The following is a 20668-nucleotide window of genomic DNA, read 5'->3' as shown; positions in this document are numbered from 1 at the left end:
GAATAACAATCATACTGTAGATTTCCTTCTTGACAGTTTTAAAAGTGTTGTTCATTATATTTATGAAATTTGACATATACCAAATTTTAAAGATTGAGTTAAATAATTTAAGTTCTTTGGAGCAAATCAAAACTCATTCAGTGCTCAAAGTCTTGAAAGAGAGAACTTCTGGGTATTCAAGAATTCAGTTTTTTTTTAATATATTGAAAGACACTGGTAGGAAATTGGTACTTCTGGAATAAAAACTTGATTACATCTTTAGAAATGGATCAAAACTGAAGGATTTATTGCATCACATGTATGATGCTACTTAGAACATTACACATTTGCCTTAACTACTATTTTGAAAAGCTTAATGCATGTAAATTAGTTTCCCTTACAACTCCCAACACCATGATTGTTGTCAAATAGGAATCTGAAATAATCAAATACAATATCACTCTAGTGGAATACGATATGTGCTTCAGAGAGAATATTTGGAGGACATGAAGACTCATAAAATGTTTCAAAAGAAAAACATGGTAAATGAATGCACACTGACCCTTGCTCATGTACTCAGTGACGATGTAGATGGGCTCTTCTGACACCACCGCATACAGCTGAACCAACTTGTCGTGTCTCAGCTTCTTCATGATCTGGGCTTCCTCCAGGAACGACTCTGGGGACATCGTTCCTGGCTTCAGTGTCTTCACTGCCACTTTAGTGGTTCCATTCCATGTGCCTTTCATTGTAAAATGAGCAACAATCAGCCATTCAAAGACATATTTTGGTACATACAGCAGAGATTTTACAGCTCACGGTTTTTAATATATTGAATATAACATGAATCCAAATAAAACCACACTTTACCTTTGATTATTATGCTAGAAACCTTTATGTTTGCACAACTTTATTGAAGATTATGATATATCTAGTGATAGGCTTCAATTGATCAGTTAATGCATTACATTATTTAGAAAACAAATACACTTTCAGAAAGAGATGCTGGATTAATAAAAGCATTTAGTAAAATAATGCTCTTCTCTGACACTGTCCCAACATTTAAAGACATGCATTGCAGATTGTGCTATAGTATTCTTATTTTACTACATTTTAAATACAGAAATATATGGATTTATACAAATTTAAATGCTAGAGTTCTTCAAATTCATTTCAGCATTTCAAACATTTTGCATTTTGGAGCTGTAGTACAGATACCCCTGTACTCTCACAGCATGAAACATTCTCACCAGTACTACACTGACAAATAGTAAATTGAATCCAACTTACAATATACCAATCTGCTTAATATGATGCTATGAGGAGCAGTGCATTCAAATTAGTGGTTTGTTGGACTAAAGGAGTGACAATGCAGAGTGCACTTACCAGAGAAACGAGTATCACTCAGCTTGGTTTACTTATAGGTGACAGCATTGATTTTACTGACTGACTACAAGATATCAAATAGGACTGTCACAGGGCTTTCCAAATAACTTTAGTATAAAGGTGACTATAAACATATATTATATATATATATACACAGTGAGGGAAAAAAGTATTTGATCCCCTGCTGATTTTGTACGTTTGCCCACTGACAAAGAAATGATCAGTCTATAATTTTAATGGTAGGTGTATTTTAACAGTGAGAGACAGAATAACAGCAAAAAAATCCAGAAAAACGCATTTCAAAAAAGTTAATAATTGATTTGCATGTTAATGAGGGAAATAAGTATTTGATCCCTTCGACTTAGTACTTGGTGGCAAAACCCTTGTTGGCAATCACAGAGGTCAGACGTTTCTTGCAGTTGGCCACCAGGTTTGCACACATCTCAGGAGGGATTTTGTCCCACTCCTCTTTGCAGATCCTCTCCAAGTCATTAAGGTTTCGAGGCTGACGTTTGGCAACTCGAACCTTCAGCTCCCTGCACAGATTTTCTATGGGATTAAGGTCTGGAGACTGGATAGGCCACTCCAGGACCTTAATGTGCTTCTTCTTGAGCCACTCCTTTGTTGCCTTGGCTGTGTGTTTTGGGTCATTGTCATGCTGGAATACCCATCCACGACCCATTTTCAATGCCCTGGCTGAGGGAAGGAGGTTCTCACCCAATATTTGACGGTACATGGCCCCGTCCATCGTCCCTTTGATGCGGTGCAGTTGTCCTGTCCCCTTAGCAGAAAAACACCCCCAAAGCATAATGTTTCCACCTCCATGTTTGATGGTGGGGATGGTGTTCTTGGGGTCATTCCTCCTCCTCCAAACACGGCGAGTTGAGTTGATGCCAAAGAGCTCGAATTTGGTCTCATCTGACCACAACACTTTCACCCAGTTCTCCTCTGAATCATTCAGATGTTCATTGGCAAACTTCAGACGGGCCTGTACATGTGCTTTCTTGAGCAGGGGGACCTTGCGGGCGCTGCAGGATTTCAGTCCTTCACGGCGTAGTGTGTTACCAATTGTTTTCTTGGTGACTATGGTCCCAGCTGCCTTGAGATCATTAACAAGACCCTCCCGTGTAGTTCTGGGATGATTCCTCACCGTTCTCATGATCATTGAAACTCCACGAGGTGAGATCTTGCATGGAGCCCCAGACCGAGGGAGACTGACAGTTATTTTGTGTTTCTTCCATTTGTGAATAATCGCACCAACTGTTGTCACCTTCTCACCAAGCTGCTTGGCGATGGTCTTGTAGCCCATTCCAGCCTTGTGTAGGTCTACAATCTTGTCCCTGACATCCTTGGACAGCTCTTTGGTCTTGGCCATGGTGGAGAGTTTGGAATCTGATTGATTGATTGCTTCTGTGGACAGGTGTCTTTTATACAGGTAACGAGCTGAGATTAGGAGCACTCCCTTTAAGAGAGTGCTCCTAATCTCAGCTCGTTACCTGTATAAAAGACACCTGGGATCCAGAAATCTTGCTGATTGATAGGGGATCAAATACTTATTTCCCTCATTAACATGCAAGTCAATTTATAACTTTTTTGAAATGCGTTTTTCTGGATTTTTTTGTTGTTATTCTGTACCTCACTGTTAAAATACACCTACCATTAAAATTATAGACTGATCATTTATTTGTAAGTGGGCAAACGTAGAAAATCAGCAGGGGATCAAATACTTTTTTCCCCTCACTGTATATAAAAAATGGTAAAACCAGAAAAGGCAACCAATTCTGACACTTTCACATAATTTACATTCAAGTGCCTTCATTTTGTGTTTAAAAATGAACATTTAAAATATTTAACATTTTGTCTTACCACACCAAACATCAGCAAAACAGCCTGCCCCCAGCTTTGTTTCCAAATCAAGAGAATCTCTGGTAACTTCCCATGCATCAGGAGCCAGGCCCACAGTATGTGGTGAGTAATTCACGCACACCGTAGTTAAATTAAAGCACAAACCATCAGCACTTTCTACAAAGAATGTAAGGCAGAGAGTATTTATGACCAAGAAATAAAACATGCACAGAGGGAGATGGAAGGTGAGTCAGTTCAAGTGCTGAATGTGCACTCCACATAAAATAATCAAAGAGCAGCCTTTTTCTCTGCTAAATTAATTAGGAAAATCTAATGTAGTAGAAGCAGAAGTTAAATACATTCTACTTTCAAAAAGATGGAGTATGTGAAAATGTTAGTATGCATTATGACTAATTCAATTCAATTAGTCAATCATTTTGTCTGTATTACAGATTTTTTCCACCTATTCAAGCGGCAGATTAGTGGATTGTTCCAATTTACCTGTTACCTGCTGTAACTGCTCTGTCTCTGCCAGAGCTAATCTTACTTTAGTTTTAGCAGAAAAAAAAACACCTTTTTGTGAGATTACCCCCCTAATCCCAAACCTCCCATTCCCATATGCACACTGAACCTTCCATCGGGCCTCTGATATACAGTACTTTAGTGTTTGATGTTCCTACCCATCCAAACCTCCCCAAACTGCCCATTCCCGAGCCTTTTGATGAGCTGCAGGGATTCCCTCGGGATCTCCCACACGTCTTTGGTTTTGACAGACAGGTCAGCTAGCCGTGGCATCCCCTTATGGCAGGGCACCACTAAGCGACAGCACAGGCCTGCAGCTCGCTCTGGACAGAAGCACAGGGAAGCACAAGACGACTCGGTGAGACCGCACAGCACACAGCAAAGCACCTGCTGCAGGCCAGGGAGGACATTGCAGCGATTTACAGATTTAAGCGCTTAATTAGAGGAGGAATATACTATCATTAATAAAATAAATACAATAGAGCATTGCTCCTCCATGTGCATTGTTCCTTTTAGTTAATCATTTTTGCTTATGCTGCCCAGGTTAACCATTGTTAAAGAAAATAAGTATGAAAACGGATGAAACAACAATATGGTTTAAAACAGTGTATGTAAAATATGACAATGTACAATATTTTTGTGTTCGACAGATCGTGCACTTTGGTACAATGCACTTCTGGTCTGATTTAGTTTGAAGGCTTTTTTCTTATTTGTAATCTATACAATAAAATACAACATCGAGCAGTGACAGGGATAGAGAGTTTATCCATTTAATTCCTGGAAATTAAGTTATTGTATGCATTACAAGCACAATTAAGTAAATACGTTTTCTTGGTTCACTATCTATATTATGATTAAGGCAACATGAAAAATAAAAGCATAGCAGCAAAATATCTGCAAAGAGAAATGGAACCAGATGCAACATCAGCAATTTTGTTGCTTAGTTGTAACAAAACTAATAGAAATATATCCACAATTCTGACAAATGGTGTATACAAGTTGAAAGCTAATTTGCTGTATTTTTGCAAAGCAGAATGGAAAGAAATTCTAAAAAAATATCTTTGATCTAGGGAAGAGAAAAAGCAGAATTCTTCTTACATTCAAAGCGATTATTTTCAAATGGTAATACAATCAAGAACATGTTTTTACATAATTTATGCAAATAATACTACAATGTTTATGAAGTAAAACTGAATTATAACATCTTCCTATCTCCCAGAAAACATTTATATGAAAGCATATATGAAAGTGAAAAAAAAAAACGGTTGGTTCAATAGTTTGAGGAAGTTCTGGCTGGTAAATTCATTTCAATTGATTTGTATTCATAAGGATTTTGTGGTTTCACATGTTTTTTTTTTGTATTATTCAGTTGGGACAGGCTTATATGCAAGTTATTAAAAATGTATAATTAAATCTGTTTCAATTAAATCAACATTGTTTGATATTAGCTGAAAACTAAAACTCTGAAATACCTGGTCCCATGATTTTAACTGATAAATCTTAAATTATTAGCCCAGAGCATTTATTCTTCAACAGCTACCATAATTCAGTCATAAGTAACTAATTGTATATATTAGATATAGAATAATACAAAATATACCAATCTTGACATAGGAAAGCATCTTCATCACCACACACAATACACAACAGTTTTGTTCACATTAAAAAGTGGTACCTAAAATACTAATTGATTTTTGTTTATATGCGTTTTGTTCCATGACATTTACAAAATAAATGTATTGATTATGTGCACAGAAGAACTCTGTATTCCACATGATGAGGCAAACTGTATTTACTCATGATCATAAAATGAAAATCAACATGCTATATACAAGCTGCTCATATGTGGCCAAGTATTTAATGACTCAGTAACTAGAGCACAGATGAATACAATTCTCAGAATGCAATAACAGGCCATAAGCAATATCAATATTGTACTTTGTGTCTTGTCTTCTATAATAAAACATGTCAATATCATAAATGGGAGTTGAGACCATAAAACCCATTTCAATTAACCGTAAATGCCGTTTTACTGAAGCATAGTGTGAAAGTGGTGGAAACTGGTTCACTCATATTGCTGTAAAACAGCATATGGTAAACACCATTTCCCTATCAAATAAAACAAAGTAAAATACATAGTGAGCTCAAATGCTGAAAGTTTGACTGACAACAAATAAATCCACATTTACAACCTATACATATCTTGTATAATTAAAACTGGAATGTAATTATATAATAAATAGTATGCAGGATCTTTAGAAAATGACACTGAGAAATGGAGAAGACTACAATACAAATGTGAAGGTGAAGTAACAATTGTTTTTCACATGCACTAAAAAACATACAAGGTTTAAATTAAAAGTAATTGTTTAGAAGGAATACATGCTTTTAATTTTATCACTTGAAGTGAGAAACAATATATAGAAAAATCTTATTTTATATTCAATATAATATATAACCCTAACCCTAAATATTAAGTGACAACTGAAGCATGCATTAATTTGCCTGAAATGTGGGACTTTTACTTGTCAACTTCTGTGTTATAAAAATTATGAAGTCAGAGTAATCTGTAATGAAGTGCTAATTGATTTGTGATAATCTGATTATCTGTAACTATTTTTGTTGATTTCTAAAAGACATTTCGCTTTAGGCCTATACAGCCCTTCAGTTCCTTGCTACAATGGCAGGCTTATCTCACATCTTGGACTTAGGAACCTGTGGACAATCAGTTGTGCTGCAGCTGATGATTGGCAGCTAGATCAACCACCTACTACATCCTGTCAAGATTCATCACTATAAACGGCTCCATCTCCCCTGGTACTAAATGTCTAAATTAGGCAATAGAAACATGTTGGCTGGAGCCCTCCAGTGGCACAGAAACAACAGATATAAAATGTAATGGGGGGGAAAAACATGGATGCTGTAATGTTTTAATGAGGACTGGAAAAGAGCTTACAAGATCTGTAATACAGTTTTTAAACCCACCTGTGTAATGCTGGACCAACTGCTGGAGAGTTTCAAACTGGGCTCGGGTTGTGATATAATATCCACCACTGTCTAACTTTCGAATTTTATAGTGTTTCACGTGATCTCCTTTAATATCATCCCAGTCTCGTATAGACAGGGAAAAGGCACCTGAAAGGGGCGGGGTAGTGAAAGAGAATAAAGCTACATGAACACAGAATATATACATAATGACAATTGTTAGGAAAACGTGACACTTCAGTTCCTTTCTGAACTTATATCCTGGACATTCTACATTGCTGCTACTTTTTCATAATTTTAAGTAGACGATGCAAAAATGATTACATCACACTGTTTCCCATAATACATGGTGATATGAAGGACTCTCTCATACTTTCATGGCACACACTTGAAGAAACTTAGTCCCTGTTTCAACAATCAAAAAGGGGTTTGCTGTTAAAGGGCAAACCTCTCATTACATTCCTCTAGATTAGTGTATATATTATTGAAGTGTTATAAAGCAACAATTATTTACATAGAATGTTCTCCGTTCAATCATGTTGATTTTTTACTCATACTTTCTTAGACAGGACAAAATAATATCTGAAATTGTTTATTGATTTTTAGTATTTTCATACTGCCTTTTACCATAAATGTTCCTGTGAAGTGCGTTATTACCTTTGGTGGTTTCACTTTCTCGGATGAGGAAGGTACCTCTGGGGTTACCATTTGAAAGAAGCTGTCTTTCTGCATCTTTCCGGCCAAGTTTACCAAAGTACCAACTGTAAAAAGTAAAGCATTGCATAATTACATTTACTCAATTCCCCTAGGAACACAATCATTCAGATGACTTGAAAGCCTGCTTCTTAATAGATCTAATAATTGTTGCTTTGAAAAACATACATCTTTCTTAAACAATTCAACAGTAAATACCAAAAAATGCAAGAATTCTATGAACATGTCTCACAAATTACACTCACCTAAAGGATTATTAGGAACACCATACTAATACTGTGTTTGACCCCCTTTCGCCTTCAGAACTGCCTTAATTCTACGTGGCATTGATTCAACAAGGTGCTGAAAGCATTCTTTAGAAATGTTGGCCCATATTGATAGGATAGCATCTTGCAGTTGATGGAGATTTGTGGGATGCACATCCAGGGCACGAAGCTCCCGTTCCACCACATCCCAAAGATGCTCTATTGGGTTGAGATCTGGTGACTGTGGGGGCCAGTTTAGTACAGTGAACTCATTGTCATGTTCAAGAAACCAATTTGAAATGATTCGTCCTTTGTGACATGGTGCATTATCCTGCTGGAAGTAGCCATCAGAGGATGGGCACATGGTGGTCATAAAGGGATGGACATGGTCAGAAACAATGCTCAGGTAGGCCGTGGCATTTAAACGATGCCCAATTGGCACTAAGGGGCCTAAAGTGTGCCAAGAAAACATCCCCCACACCATTACACCACCACCACCAGCCTGCACAGTGGTAACAAGCCATGATGGATCCATGTTCTCATTCTGTTTACGCCAAATTCTGACTCTACCATCTGAATGTCTCAACAGAAATCGAGACTCATCAGACCAGGCAACATTTTTCCAGTCTTCAACTGTCCAATTTTGGTGAGCTTGTGCAAATTGTAGCCTCTTTTTCCTTTTTGTAGTGGAGATGAGTGGTACCCGGTGGGGTCTTCTGCTGTTGTAGCCCATCCGCCTCAAGGTTGTACGTGTTGTGGCTTCACAAATGCTTTGCTGCATACCTCTGTTGTAACGAGTGGTTATTTCAGTCAAAGTTGCTCTATCAGCTTGAATCAGTCGGCCCATTCTCCTCTGACCTCTAGCATCAACAAGGCATTTTCGCCCACAGGACTGCCGCATACTGGATGTTTTTCCCTTTTCACACCATTCTTTGTAAACCCTAGAAATGGTTGTGCGTGAAAATCCCAGTAACTGAGCAGATTGTGAAATACTCAGACCGGCCCGTCTGGCACCAACAACCATGCCACGCTCAAAATTGCTTAAATCACCTTTCTTTCCCCATTCAGACATTCAGTTTGGAGTTCAGGAGATTGTCTTGACCAGGACCACACCCCTAAATGCATTGAAGCAACTGCCATGTGATTGGTTGGTTAGATAATTGCATTAATGAGAAATTGAACAGGTTTTCCTAATAATCCTTTAGGTGAGTGTATATTACTGTACAGCTCTGGAGAGCTGCAGATGAAGAGGCTGTTTTGGATCTCACAATCACAGAGAAGGCTTTGCCCTTTACCATGGTCAGAACTGTTCTATGGGGCAAAAACTGCAGATTCAAATTCAGAAATTGCAGATGGATATGGAAGGTTCGGAAAAAAAACATAAATGATGCATTATCTTTCATACTCCTAAAGAATACGGATACATGATTAAGTGTCTGTGGCAAAATAAATCACTCTTAAATCTACATGCTAATGTGTGTAATTTGTAGCAATAAACTTGGGATGGGGACTGTATGATTGTTAATAACTACTCAATTAGTGGCTTTAAGAAGAGGCTATCAGTCTCTTGGTGCTGGAAGACTGAAATACAGGTTACAAAACCTGTAAGTCCCAAAAATCGCAGGGCCATACAAAAACATCCAGAATACAATGTTACATTGTCAAGTGTTCAGTGAAACAATGAATAAGGAACTGTCAGAAAAGTACATTTGTTGTGGTGCAGGTAGATGTATACACAAAAGACGTATCCTGCATGTCCCAATTTGTTGTTATACTGTGTTACTGGCTACCAAACAATGAGGTCGGTGGAGATAAGAACTAAGTTACTCAGCTTCTTTTTGTCAGAGCCCTTAGGCTCATGGGCAACTTCATAAGACTTTGGATAGTATTGTCTCAGATAGGTTGATAAATGCAACCATGGTTATCTTTCAAGTTCAGAATACTAGAAGGGGAATGGGATGCTGCATAATAAAGTCATCACGAGGGAGACCTCAACTTAAAATCAAGGAAATGATAGAGGGGGCAGGGACCCACACTTCAACAAACCAAATAAACCAGGAGCAGGGCACCAAGGCCTGCTCAACTGGAAATACAAGAAAAAGGAAATTGGAGGCAGGGGCCAACGGGCACATGTGCATTCCCTGTCAAACAGACCAGGAGCAGGGCTACAGGACTACAGGGAATTTGAGAATAACCCAAAAATTGAGGGTCCCCCCCACCCCCCTATAAACCTACACACATGGTTTCATATAACATGATGTTACTCTATCAAATAAAAATTAAATCATCCATCCCATTGCACTACAGAATGATGATGATTATACATTATTCTCTCATTTCTGACAATGGTCGTATGACGCAATTACTGAACATGAAAAATACGTGTATTGTTCCAAACTGGTGACATCACCATACCCACCCAGCACGTTCATTGTGGAAAAACTAAATACAAGATCTCAAAACATATGCAAAGCATTTGTTAGCAGTTTTTTTTTATCTAATGAAATTACTGCAGAAAAAAAAAAAAGTGCTCTCTTTTATGACTTACTCCTCGGCCTGGATAGAGTCCACTGGAGCCACGTAATTACTGGGAATGTAGCCGGTTCCACCCGTTGTCAGAGAGCGGGCCTCCCACCAGTCCCCTTCACTGAGAGAAAGGAGAGAGAAGAGAGAGAAACGGTTGCATGAACAAGAAGTACTAAATCAGCAAATACATGTGGTTTAGTGCCATATGCTACCTGCTTTATGAAATAGCAACACAAACTGGGTCCAATTACCACTATGGGCAAACTCGGCAACATTCCTACAAAATTAAATTACTACGGAGTGGGCCCTTTGGCCCCTGTTTTCCAACAGTGAAAAACAAGAACAAATTCAGTTTTCACTGTTCTCTCACAAACATGTTGGAAATGTATACCCATTTAATTGAACTGATCTCAATATTGAAATGTGCAGAAATGTTCCCTAAAGTCTTACAATTGGATGTGTTTTATGGAGGATGAAAATAAATTATATGTACTATACAGTAAGGTGATTATTGATGGAACTTTCCTAAAACTGGAAAATAAGGCAAAGAAAGGAGGAATTTATTTTAGCAGCTGTTTTACTGCTGAAAATACACTCTCTCATGTGGTAGACTTAATCATACCACAAAAGTTGGTGCAAAAGCTGCAAAAGTGTTGAAATATTTTGCAGGTTCACTTTCCAAATCAAACAAACTCCAGTGATAAATCAATTTGCAAGTCCATTTTTTAAGCTATTGAACACTATGGTAAATTGAAGAACTGAGTATAAAGCAAACAATAACTACCTCTGTGATAGTTTGAACAACTATGTAAATGTCTCAAAACATTTTAATAAACAGTAGTAAAAAAATGGATTAATAATAATAACAATAATAATAATAATAATAATAATAATAATAATAATAAACCATTTAATTAAACTATCACACTTTGGTTGAGGATGTTAAAAAAACATTAAATAGAGCATAGTTATAGCAGTACATAGTAAGTGTGCATATTAAATCAGTCAAAGTGGAAACATTTATAAAAAGCCATTTTGCAATGCAAATCAATTACAGATCATATTGTGTGCTAAAATGGTAAGCAACAATACAGTCTAATATGATACAAGTACAGTATATAATTCATAACAAGCTTTAGGGGTCTCTCAGTTTTAACCAATAGTTTTGTTGTAATGATTGAAGTACATATGTTCTGCTTCCTTCTGGTTCACACAGGTACAGCACACATTTAAAGTGATAGTACAGCAACAACACTGTAACAATTTGTTTTCCTAATATATAATCTACATTTGCATAGTTAAAGCTATAAACATTGTTCTACAGATTTTGAATGTACACATATAGCCCCTCCCAGGAGACCACATTGCAGAACACTGGTCTGCCCTCTAATTCAAACTTCATGCACATCTGCAGTTATTTGTCAATTTATTGAATACATTTAACTAACTTACACAAGGTATCTCTAATAAGGTCCATCACATTGTCAACAATGACACAGCATGTAGCTGAATCGATACATTATCACACGCAACATAGGAACCCCCCCAAATAAATACATTAAATAAAGCTTTACCACAAAGATAATGTTTTCTACACTTCCAGGACTTCGCCTATTCAACAGTAGTAACATTTGGTGCATGTTCACATTGTATACTTGCAATTCCCAATACATTATGCATGTAGACTAGACTCATTTCTAGACAGGGGGAGCTAAACAGAGGACAGAATTATGTTATATAGATTAGAAACCCAAAACTCTTAACACATGTGGACAATCTAATAAAAAATGTTGATTCAGATATATTTTAACATCTTAGAGAATAGATGCATTTAAGATTATTCAACTAGCCTCTCTGTTTTCTGGAAAATCTTAAAAAGTGCACCTTATGGTAATTAAGGAAAAAAAGAACCAGAGAAAAAGCAATGAGCCTAATTTACACGGTTATTTCTTTTAAATCACTAGATGTATACTGTAATGAGATGCTGAGGAGACCACACATCTATAGCCAGACAAAATAGATGATTCTGAGGAAGTCCTGAGGACTAATGTTTGAATGTCACCTTCAACACAAACGAGCAGCTCCCAGACATGCTCCCCAAGTCATGGACCAGCTAGACTGAAACATGCAAGCATTTGCTGATAATAATGCAGCTTAACCCTGTGCTGATCATAACCTTGCTTCATGTAGAATTAGAAAGTTACATAAGAACATTGACCTACTGATAGAATATAGCAGCAGATAGAAAGCCAGCAATTTGATTTTGAGAGAAAAAAATATTTTCCCTTTGCTCTAAGGAAATTACAGTTTCTAAGTACAATTATTTTGGAAAAAAGCTTGATGCTAAGAAATAATGAGGATACTGCATAGTATAATAATGGTTTAGTCACATGCTTCTCTTTTTTAAATTTGTAGTGCAGAAATAATGTCAATTTTCTGCATATTCATATCTCTGCAGCCCTGGTGATGCTTTTCCATTAAATGTAGTTTCCTTTCTGTGACTTTCAACAGGTTATGCAGTGGTTGCTTCTGAAGACAAGCAATGGGCCTCTTTGTTCTCTCAACTCCAGCACATTTAATTCATGAACACACAGTGGTCTGTTGATGTTAAGTAAAAACATGTATTTGTTGTTGTCAAAGGTTCACAATATAATGTATAGCATTAAAATAGCTGCTTTGCATAAATGATGGTGCTGATCATTATACAAGTACCATTACAGTATAACCATCTACACAAATACCAAGCAAAACAAATTCCACTGTAGAAGAAATGGCTGACACTCTGATCACCTGTGTCCTGGGGCAGACAACCAGCTAGTCCTGTGCTGTTCTGAGGAGCTGACGTGCCATTATTATTTATTTATGTGCCTTGTCTTCTGTAAATCTTGAACTTGATTATCAACACTGCAACTCTCAATGGGGGTCACAAGTAATTTCAAATGATCAGCTTCACTGGCATCTCTAGTTGAAGGAGATGCCAAATCCAATAGGTTATTTTGCCTCTGATAAAGTAGCATCAGTGCATGTAATGTGTCCTCTTCCCAGCAGGTGGCCATAACAAACTAAATTACTATTTTTCAGATGAATATATGTGGGTGCATGAAGGAAGACAAAAAAGAAAAAACAGTCACCTATGGATTACTTGAATGATTTTATAGCCTTCAGAAAGTGTACATAGTCCCAGCTGTACTGTGAAAGAGTGATGGATATCAGCTAAAGATGGGTTTAAACATAACAGTTCAGATTCAGCTGCTTGGGAGAAGAAAAACTGCCCCTCCTCTTCCTCTGGGACAGGACCCAGGCTTGGGCTATAGACACACAACCACAGCTCCAATAAAGCACAGGAGGTTAAGAGTTTCTGTTTCTCTAACACACAAAAATAAGTGGTAGTGGCAAGAGAACATGATGTTCATTATGTGCATCCAAATCTTTAGATCTCTATAGCTGCCATGTACAGCACTCCGCAGCTCTTTTTTGCAGTAGTAACTCATAACCTTCAAGTCAAAGTCAAACATGGGAGGCACTAAAGAGATTCATGAATATTCAACCTGTAACAATGTTTTAAAATCTGAACTCGCTTGAAACATGGATTAACCTGATAAAACATGCTGATTAAACCATGAGATTTTGTGCTTTTGCTTATTGCTTATTTGCAAATATCTTCTAGTCCACGTCTCCTCTATGTAATGACAGACAGCAGAAGCTCTCCAGCAGGCAGACACACGTACATATCTAATAAACAGTTCAGACATCTGAAACATTTAACAGTCCAATAGATTAATTTATACACTAATCGTTTATACGTTGCATTGCCAAACAGTAATTGGAGTAACCCAAATAAACTGAGTAACCCATTTACTTATATTATATAATAGTAGGCAATTCAATTCACAGCACTGTAACGGTCCTCAAATGTGTTAAGTTTCTAATTATATTTACCGCAAGTAAACAAGTGATGGTAATTCAGCTACTCAGAAAAATAGATTTCAATCTAACTACCATACTATCTTTATTCAGTTCACAATGCAGCACTGATCAGTGATTAGCTTACAAAAACTGCAGAGTGAGAGACGCACAAAGCACCATTGTGTTACTGCAGTTAAAGTTCCCAAATTAAATGAATTTGTGACACTCATCAAGAAGGTCAAATTCTTGAAGCATCACACACACACTTCCTGTCATGATGTTACTGATGTTCAGAGTAAATGAGTACACCCAATTCCAGAAAAACAGGGAAATCTAATTAATATCACTGTGCAGAACCACAAAGTATGTATGTGATGCTGTGCAAGCTAAACTGAGACCATCAATAAACCACTATCCAAGCATATCTTTCTACATATACTCACTAGTGGTAAAAGCAAAAAGCTGGTCGTCCTAGCCCAGATGGATTTATTAATATTGAATGTTTACTATAGACTGCATGTGTCACATTAGCTTACCATCACATCATGCAGGTTACAATCACCGTACACGTTCTGGAATCTCCCAGTGGACAATTGCATAAAATAAGATGCAACCCCATTGACAACAATAACTTTTCTACTGGTGTACTGCCTGTGAAAGAACAGACTACTTACACTACTTTACAGCATTATAATAACAATCCAAAGTCTCAACAACTAATCATGGAAATAAAAATATATGTATTAGAAAGCATAAGTATTACTACTATGGCTCACAAAAAAAAAATACAAATACATTCTAATAAAATTGGTACTATGCATACTTACGTGCTGTTCAGTATCTGAAATTTCTCTCCTTTCCTAAAGCTAAGGTCATCTTCTGTCCGTGCTTCATAGTCATAAAGTGCCACAAATAGAGTAACGCCTGAAAGAAGCAAGAGAAGGAAGAAGCTGCAGTCAGAAATAAGATGATTAACAGGACTGCGAAAGAAATCCTTCACCAGGATTTTGATTAAAATTACACTGTATATTTAACGTATACATTACCTGAACAATGTAACTTATGTTAGGAACTGAATTCATATTGGTTTGGGTTTTTAATACAAAGAAAATGTCTCTGATTGGTTCCCTGCTCAGTGACTGCCCTGAATGTTTTGGCTGTCTAAAGACACCTCCGTAATTTTGTAACCTTTCAAAAAAATATTGTGTACCTTAACTGTTTTAGGGTTTCAGTACCAAAGGGGTTGAATACTTATGCAATTGAGAGTCTTAAAGAAAATCTAACTTATTTTATAATATCAGCATTGTTTAACTATCAGTTTGAAGTAGATTGTGAAGATCAACTCAGATGGGGTGGGGTGGGGGGGGAGGACACTTTGCAGGGGGTGAGTATTTTTGCAAGGCATTTTATACACATATATAAAATTATAAATTCCAAACTCTTTCCATATGATGTAAGCAGCGATGGTCTGTTGACAAGAATAACACAGACACAGCTGTAGAGGCACACGTCAGACATACTATGCTCTTCCCATCTTGGGCTGCAGCTATTGCCAGTCTTTTTTTGGGGGGGAAACTAGGCCAATTGCCCAGGGCCCCCACAAGGAAAGGTTACATCATATCTAAAGAGTTATATTTAATGTGAAAATGAATAATATAATTCCTACACATCTGCTATCCCAGTGTTGACCAAAAACAAAACCTATCTACATCTCTACAGTGACAACGAAACATGCTGCAGTAGTATAAATAATAAAATAAAAATATATACTGGTTGGTTACTATTACAATGTAGCATACATTAATCTATTCGCTTACTAAACCACATAACAACCACACTTGTTTATTAGTTATGTCTGCAATATGAAGGAGTGGATAACTACTAGTGATTAAATGCTTGAGGAATGGAGAGGGCAGTATAGTAAAATAAAGAGAACAGAAGAAGGATGATTGTAATGCTTTATGTTTTTGTTTTGTTATGAGTAGTGGAATCACAACTGTAACCAATTATTTTTGGTATAAAACAATATAGAAGTATAATATAGAAGATAAAGCAGAGACAAATTATTAAAAATGACCAAGTTACCAAATTACCAAAATAATTCAACTTCATCAAATGTAAACCTTGTTATCATCCTTGTTTCACAAACTGCAAAATAACTCTACCCTCTATGGCCTTTAATGCTAGTGATTGTCACTCAAATGGCTTCATTTCATTTAAGCGGCACAGTGGATTTGATTTTTAATGTAAAAGCACAACATTCATACAGTTGGAACTGAACCGTGTCATGCAACTCAGTCTCAAGGCACTGAATTGTCTCTAGGTGTTTGAAACGAGTTTTAAAATATTTGTTGGGAAAGCTGTCACATGCTGTGCCCTGGCATTTCCACTGGATTCATTCAAGTGATGAGTAATAATTTTCTGGCAGGCTGCTGTATTTCCCCACCAGCATTTTCTTACTGCACATCCCCATGAAAATAATGTCTGCAGCACTGAACTGAGAACAGTGCCTTATTAATGTTACAGCTTGTTCCTTTTAGAAATCCCAGGGAACTGCTGCACATTGAAAATACTGTCTGAAGTCCACAACAAGATGAATAGCAACTGCAGTAAAAGGGATAATTGCATCGCATTTCTCAACAATTGAGAAATATATCACAAAGGAGCCTTACAGTGTTCAATGGGCTTCAGTCCATTCTGAGAAAGTCTAATCAGCCTTCTTTAATTATAGAGAATCTCCAACTGTTCAATCAGCGTGTAGAGGAGTATCTAACTGCAGCATACCTGTTCCACCGCGGGAGCGCAGGGTCCCGGTGTGAGAGGACGAGTTCACCCCACCGAACACAGTCATCCCCTGACCACCGGGCGCATGGAAGTTGTTGAAGTTTGGAATGGCAGTGACACCGAAGCTGGGATAGTGCTGTGGTGTGGGATCTGCCCCATAGCGATAGCCTGCGTTCTGGCTTATACTGGTGTCCCTCTCGTCTGTAAGTTTTGCTGCTTCTTTATCCTTGCATTGCACACAGCCCATTATCCAAATTCTGCAAAAATAGGAGAAGGGGAATTGTGTAAAACAGGTGTGACACCAAACGAACAAAGAAAATGTAATCTGTCCTCCACAAATTCTACAGCGTTGAAGGTTAATTCAATAACATCTGGATGTTTTTTTTCTTGCTTTCGATACTTATTTCATTTTATACAGACAGAAACGATAGCATAAAAACATTGTTCAATACCAGCCATAAGGAATCACTATCTTATGTAGGTCAAATTTCTGAAGCTATGAATAGGTTAGTAAAAATGATAGTTGCACAGCTGGTATTGCTGTTTTAATGGAATATTGCTATTGCAGTTTCCTTACATGAAAAATGAACCTGATAAATCAGAGGTTCTGTGCCATTTGTTAATATCAGATTACACAATAAAATAAAAAAGGAAAAAACGAGATTTAAAGCAATAGACAAACTAAAATATTCAGATGCTTTGTCTTCAACAAAGCCAACATTGAAGCAGCCAGTTGCACTCTCCAATATTTCTGTCCATTTGTCTCACAATATTCATAATGGATTAAGCTGACTTCTGCTCATACAGTTGTCTGACTTCATAAGTTGTTAATTTCCATAAGGAGTTGTTTTTTTCCAATAAAAGGGTTACCACCACCACCAAAAAATAACAATGAAATCAATTATCATTTAATTGATTATTCCATGATCACATCACTATAGGATTTTTTTTTTTAAAGGAACTGAATAGTAAAATTGACAAGTATAAAGATGTTGTGTAACTTTGACGGATATACCTTAGATTACATGTGCATTCTGATGATACATATTTTAACAATTCAGGTTAATATTCATATTTTGATATTTATCAATTAGTGTTTAAATTAAAGTTGAGTATTTCCTTAGTAGAATTGCATTATTTCTTCCAGTTAGATTTCATACTAGCCTTTCTAGAATACAGATTAAACGTGTTATCCTGCATTAGGGGACTTTTTTCAAAGGGATTAGATTAAGATGTTCATTAATTTCACGCCCATTTATCCTGGTGAGGGTTGTGGCTAGATTATGATGTAAGATATACAAATCATTCGGAAATATAAATATTCATAAAATTAATTTGTTCATTATTCAACTGACAAGTTTTGCCATTATAATTATTGTAGAGCTGATAGCTAGAAAACAACCATAGTTTTTGGGAAACAAACAAGGATCTTGTGATGCACTAGAGAAACAAATTATGTTTTTTGAAACCTAAATATTTCTGTCTATATTACTATGTGACTTGATTCACTTGATTCTGGTGAAGAAAGACATTTACAATATGTACCATAAGACTACATCATTTTATCTGCCACGTAAATACAGCTTTGTGAGATTTTACTGCTTCAAATAAAACTCAGTATTTTCTGCCTTCCTCATGTTGGTCAAGTTCCCTTTGATTGAAATGTTTTAGAGCGCATGTCCAGATGCCTTAAAGATCATCTTGATACTGTGACTCTTATTATGGTTCCGAGTTTATTTGCTCTATCCCTGTTCCCGCCTCAAGTTCTCATTGGTCCTCCATCGGAAATTGTCAAGGACTCTGGCTAAACTAACAAAGTGCCCACTTTACATAATGGAATAGAGAAAAATATGAATATATTATTTTCAATCACACTTTGTCTGTAGCACATTGCAAAATCTTACATTCCCTTATACACATTAGGTGGTCTTGTGCCTGAGCCCAATATATCTCGCTCTCTTTCGTTTCACTATACAAAAATAAAACGAATGTATACATCAAACTTTGATCTAAATAGAGTTTCACTGCATAAATACCGGTCTTTGATATATAAATTAAAGTTTGATATGTATACATCAAACATCAATGTATAAATAGGAAAATTAATGATCAATTTTCACTGTAAAAATATCAGGCTTCATAAATATCAAGTTTGATATATTTGTGTGTATATCTGTATATAAATGTGTGTGTGTGTGTGTGTGTGTGTATATATATATATATATATATATATATATAATTTATTTATATGTGGACTTAAAATGAAAATGAGTGAAAAAAAAGTCATGTTTAGCAGCTTTGATAAATTTAAGTAGATACTCAAATAAGTCTAAAGTTATGTCTACCTTGGACAACAAATCATTGCAGAGGGAGATATTATGCAAGAAATCAAAAGAGTAAAAATGGGATGGAGTGCATTTGGAAACAGCAGCATGTTGATGAAAGGAAATCTACCCACTAGCCTTAAGAGAAAAGTATTAAATCAATGCATACTACCAGTGTGCAGATGACACAAAGGAGCATTGAAATTGGTTGGAATTACAAGCAAGGGGTACGAGAACAAACCAAAATGTGTGACATCAAAAGAGGGAAAATGTTAAAATGGACGGCCACATAAAAGATGGGAAGATTAAATCATAAACTTTGCAGGACAGACATGGAAAAGAGAAGCTGTAGGATGAAGCAAGTGGGAAACATCTTGGGGAGGCCTTCATCTAGCAGTGGATCGACATAGACTGATGGTGATGATATATACACACGCACACGCACACGCGCACACACACACACACACACACACACACACACACACACACACACACACACACACACACAGGCACTGTGTGGGGATGTACACAGCACCGGGGTTCAATAAAGGCGGGATTTAGGAAACAGTCACAGACAGGGATTTGGTGAAAGGACTTTCAGATTATATTTACAGTGCTTCTTGATTCCCAAAATAAACCCAAAATCCAAACAAAAGCCTAACTTCTTTTCAAGCCATACTGTACGTAGACACCCTGTCTAAACATACAACTAATAAACAACAAGACAGAAGCCACAGCTAAGTCTGTTAGTGTAGATCACTATTCTTGACGTTTGCTCTCTCTCGCTCCCAGGCACTCCTCCTGCCTCTCCAGAACAGGAAGCTGACCACATCCTATTCCATCTTGGCGGGGAGCGACTCGCAGGGAGTCAGCTCGTCATGCGTCCCCCCTGCTCGTTTACCTCCCCCAGGCTCTGGGGTAGAGCACCTCCTTCCGCCCCACATGGTTGTTTATTAAAACATTCTGAATTCTGACTATGGTCCTTGACATCTTCTAAGGCTGAATTGAATAAATACATTTTCTAAATACAGAGTATCCAGGATGCTAGTGCAATATTGGCGATTATGTGTCAAATGAATACTGCAGTATTTTTCAGCACACTCATATATGACTTTGTAAATACTGGACTGGATATAGTGCTTTAGCTAAAGCATACAGTGTCACATGCTAACATTTTGAAACACAAATATGGAAAAAGCAGTTCTTTTTGTGCTCTTGGCATTTTGCAGCTTAACAAAACAAAAACATTAAATTATATTTCAGTTAGCTTTCAAGTTAGATATTATGGAGATCTAAGCATGAGACTAAAATGCTGACCTCAAAAATGCATGTTCCTTATGTTTTCAATAACAGCTATTTTCTTCCATGTCTTTTTAAGTACCCAGAGCAGCCCTTCAGATATTTCTACAAACCACATGAAACGCCAGCACCAAAGCGGCACAAGCAATGAAA

General features: G+C 36.9%; 1 protein-coding gene across 5 annotated transcripts in view; it reads right to left on the bottom strand.

The window, feature by feature from the left end:
- The window catches only part of fynb (FYN proto-oncogene, Src family tyrosine kinase b), a 78339-nt gene that overhangs the window by 4159 nt on the left and 53512 nt on the right, over window positions 1–20668 (bottom strand). For 2 of the 5 annotated variants that reach the window (XM_066698871.1, XM_066698861.1), the window contains 7 exons: window positions 16893–17149; window positions 14936–15032; window positions 10225–10323; window positions 7375–7478; window positions 6718–6867; window positions 3891–4055; window positions 542–721 (listed from right to left, as the gene is read on the bottom strand). In XM_066698871.1, coding sequence (XP_066554968.1) covers window positions 542–721; window positions 3891–4055; window positions 6718–6867; window positions 7375–7478; window positions 10225–10323; window positions 14936–15032; window positions 16893–17139 — 1042 coding nt within the window. In that variant the 5' untranslated portion in view covers window positions 17140–17149. Of the gene's footprint in view, window positions 1–541; window positions 722–3231; window positions 3388–3890; window positions 4056–6717; window positions 6868–7374; window positions 7479–10224; window positions 10324–14935; window positions 15033–16892; window positions 17150–20668 lie in introns of all 5 variants that reach the window. The other 3 variants (XM_066698895.1, XM_066698877.1, XM_066698886.1) reach the window with 3 other exon arrangements.

The sequence above is a fragment of the Amia ocellicauda genome, chromosome 1 (assembly GCF_036373705.1).
Source record: "Amia ocellicauda isolate fAmiCal2 chromosome 1, fAmiCal2.hap1, whole genome shotgun sequence".
Classification (NCBI taxonomy): Eukaryota; Metazoa; Chordata; class Actinopteri; order Amiiformes; family Amiidae; genus Amia; species Amia ocellicauda.
The sequence above is the reverse complement of the archived record's forward strand: the minus strand, read 5'-3'. Positions and strand labels throughout refer to the sequence as shown.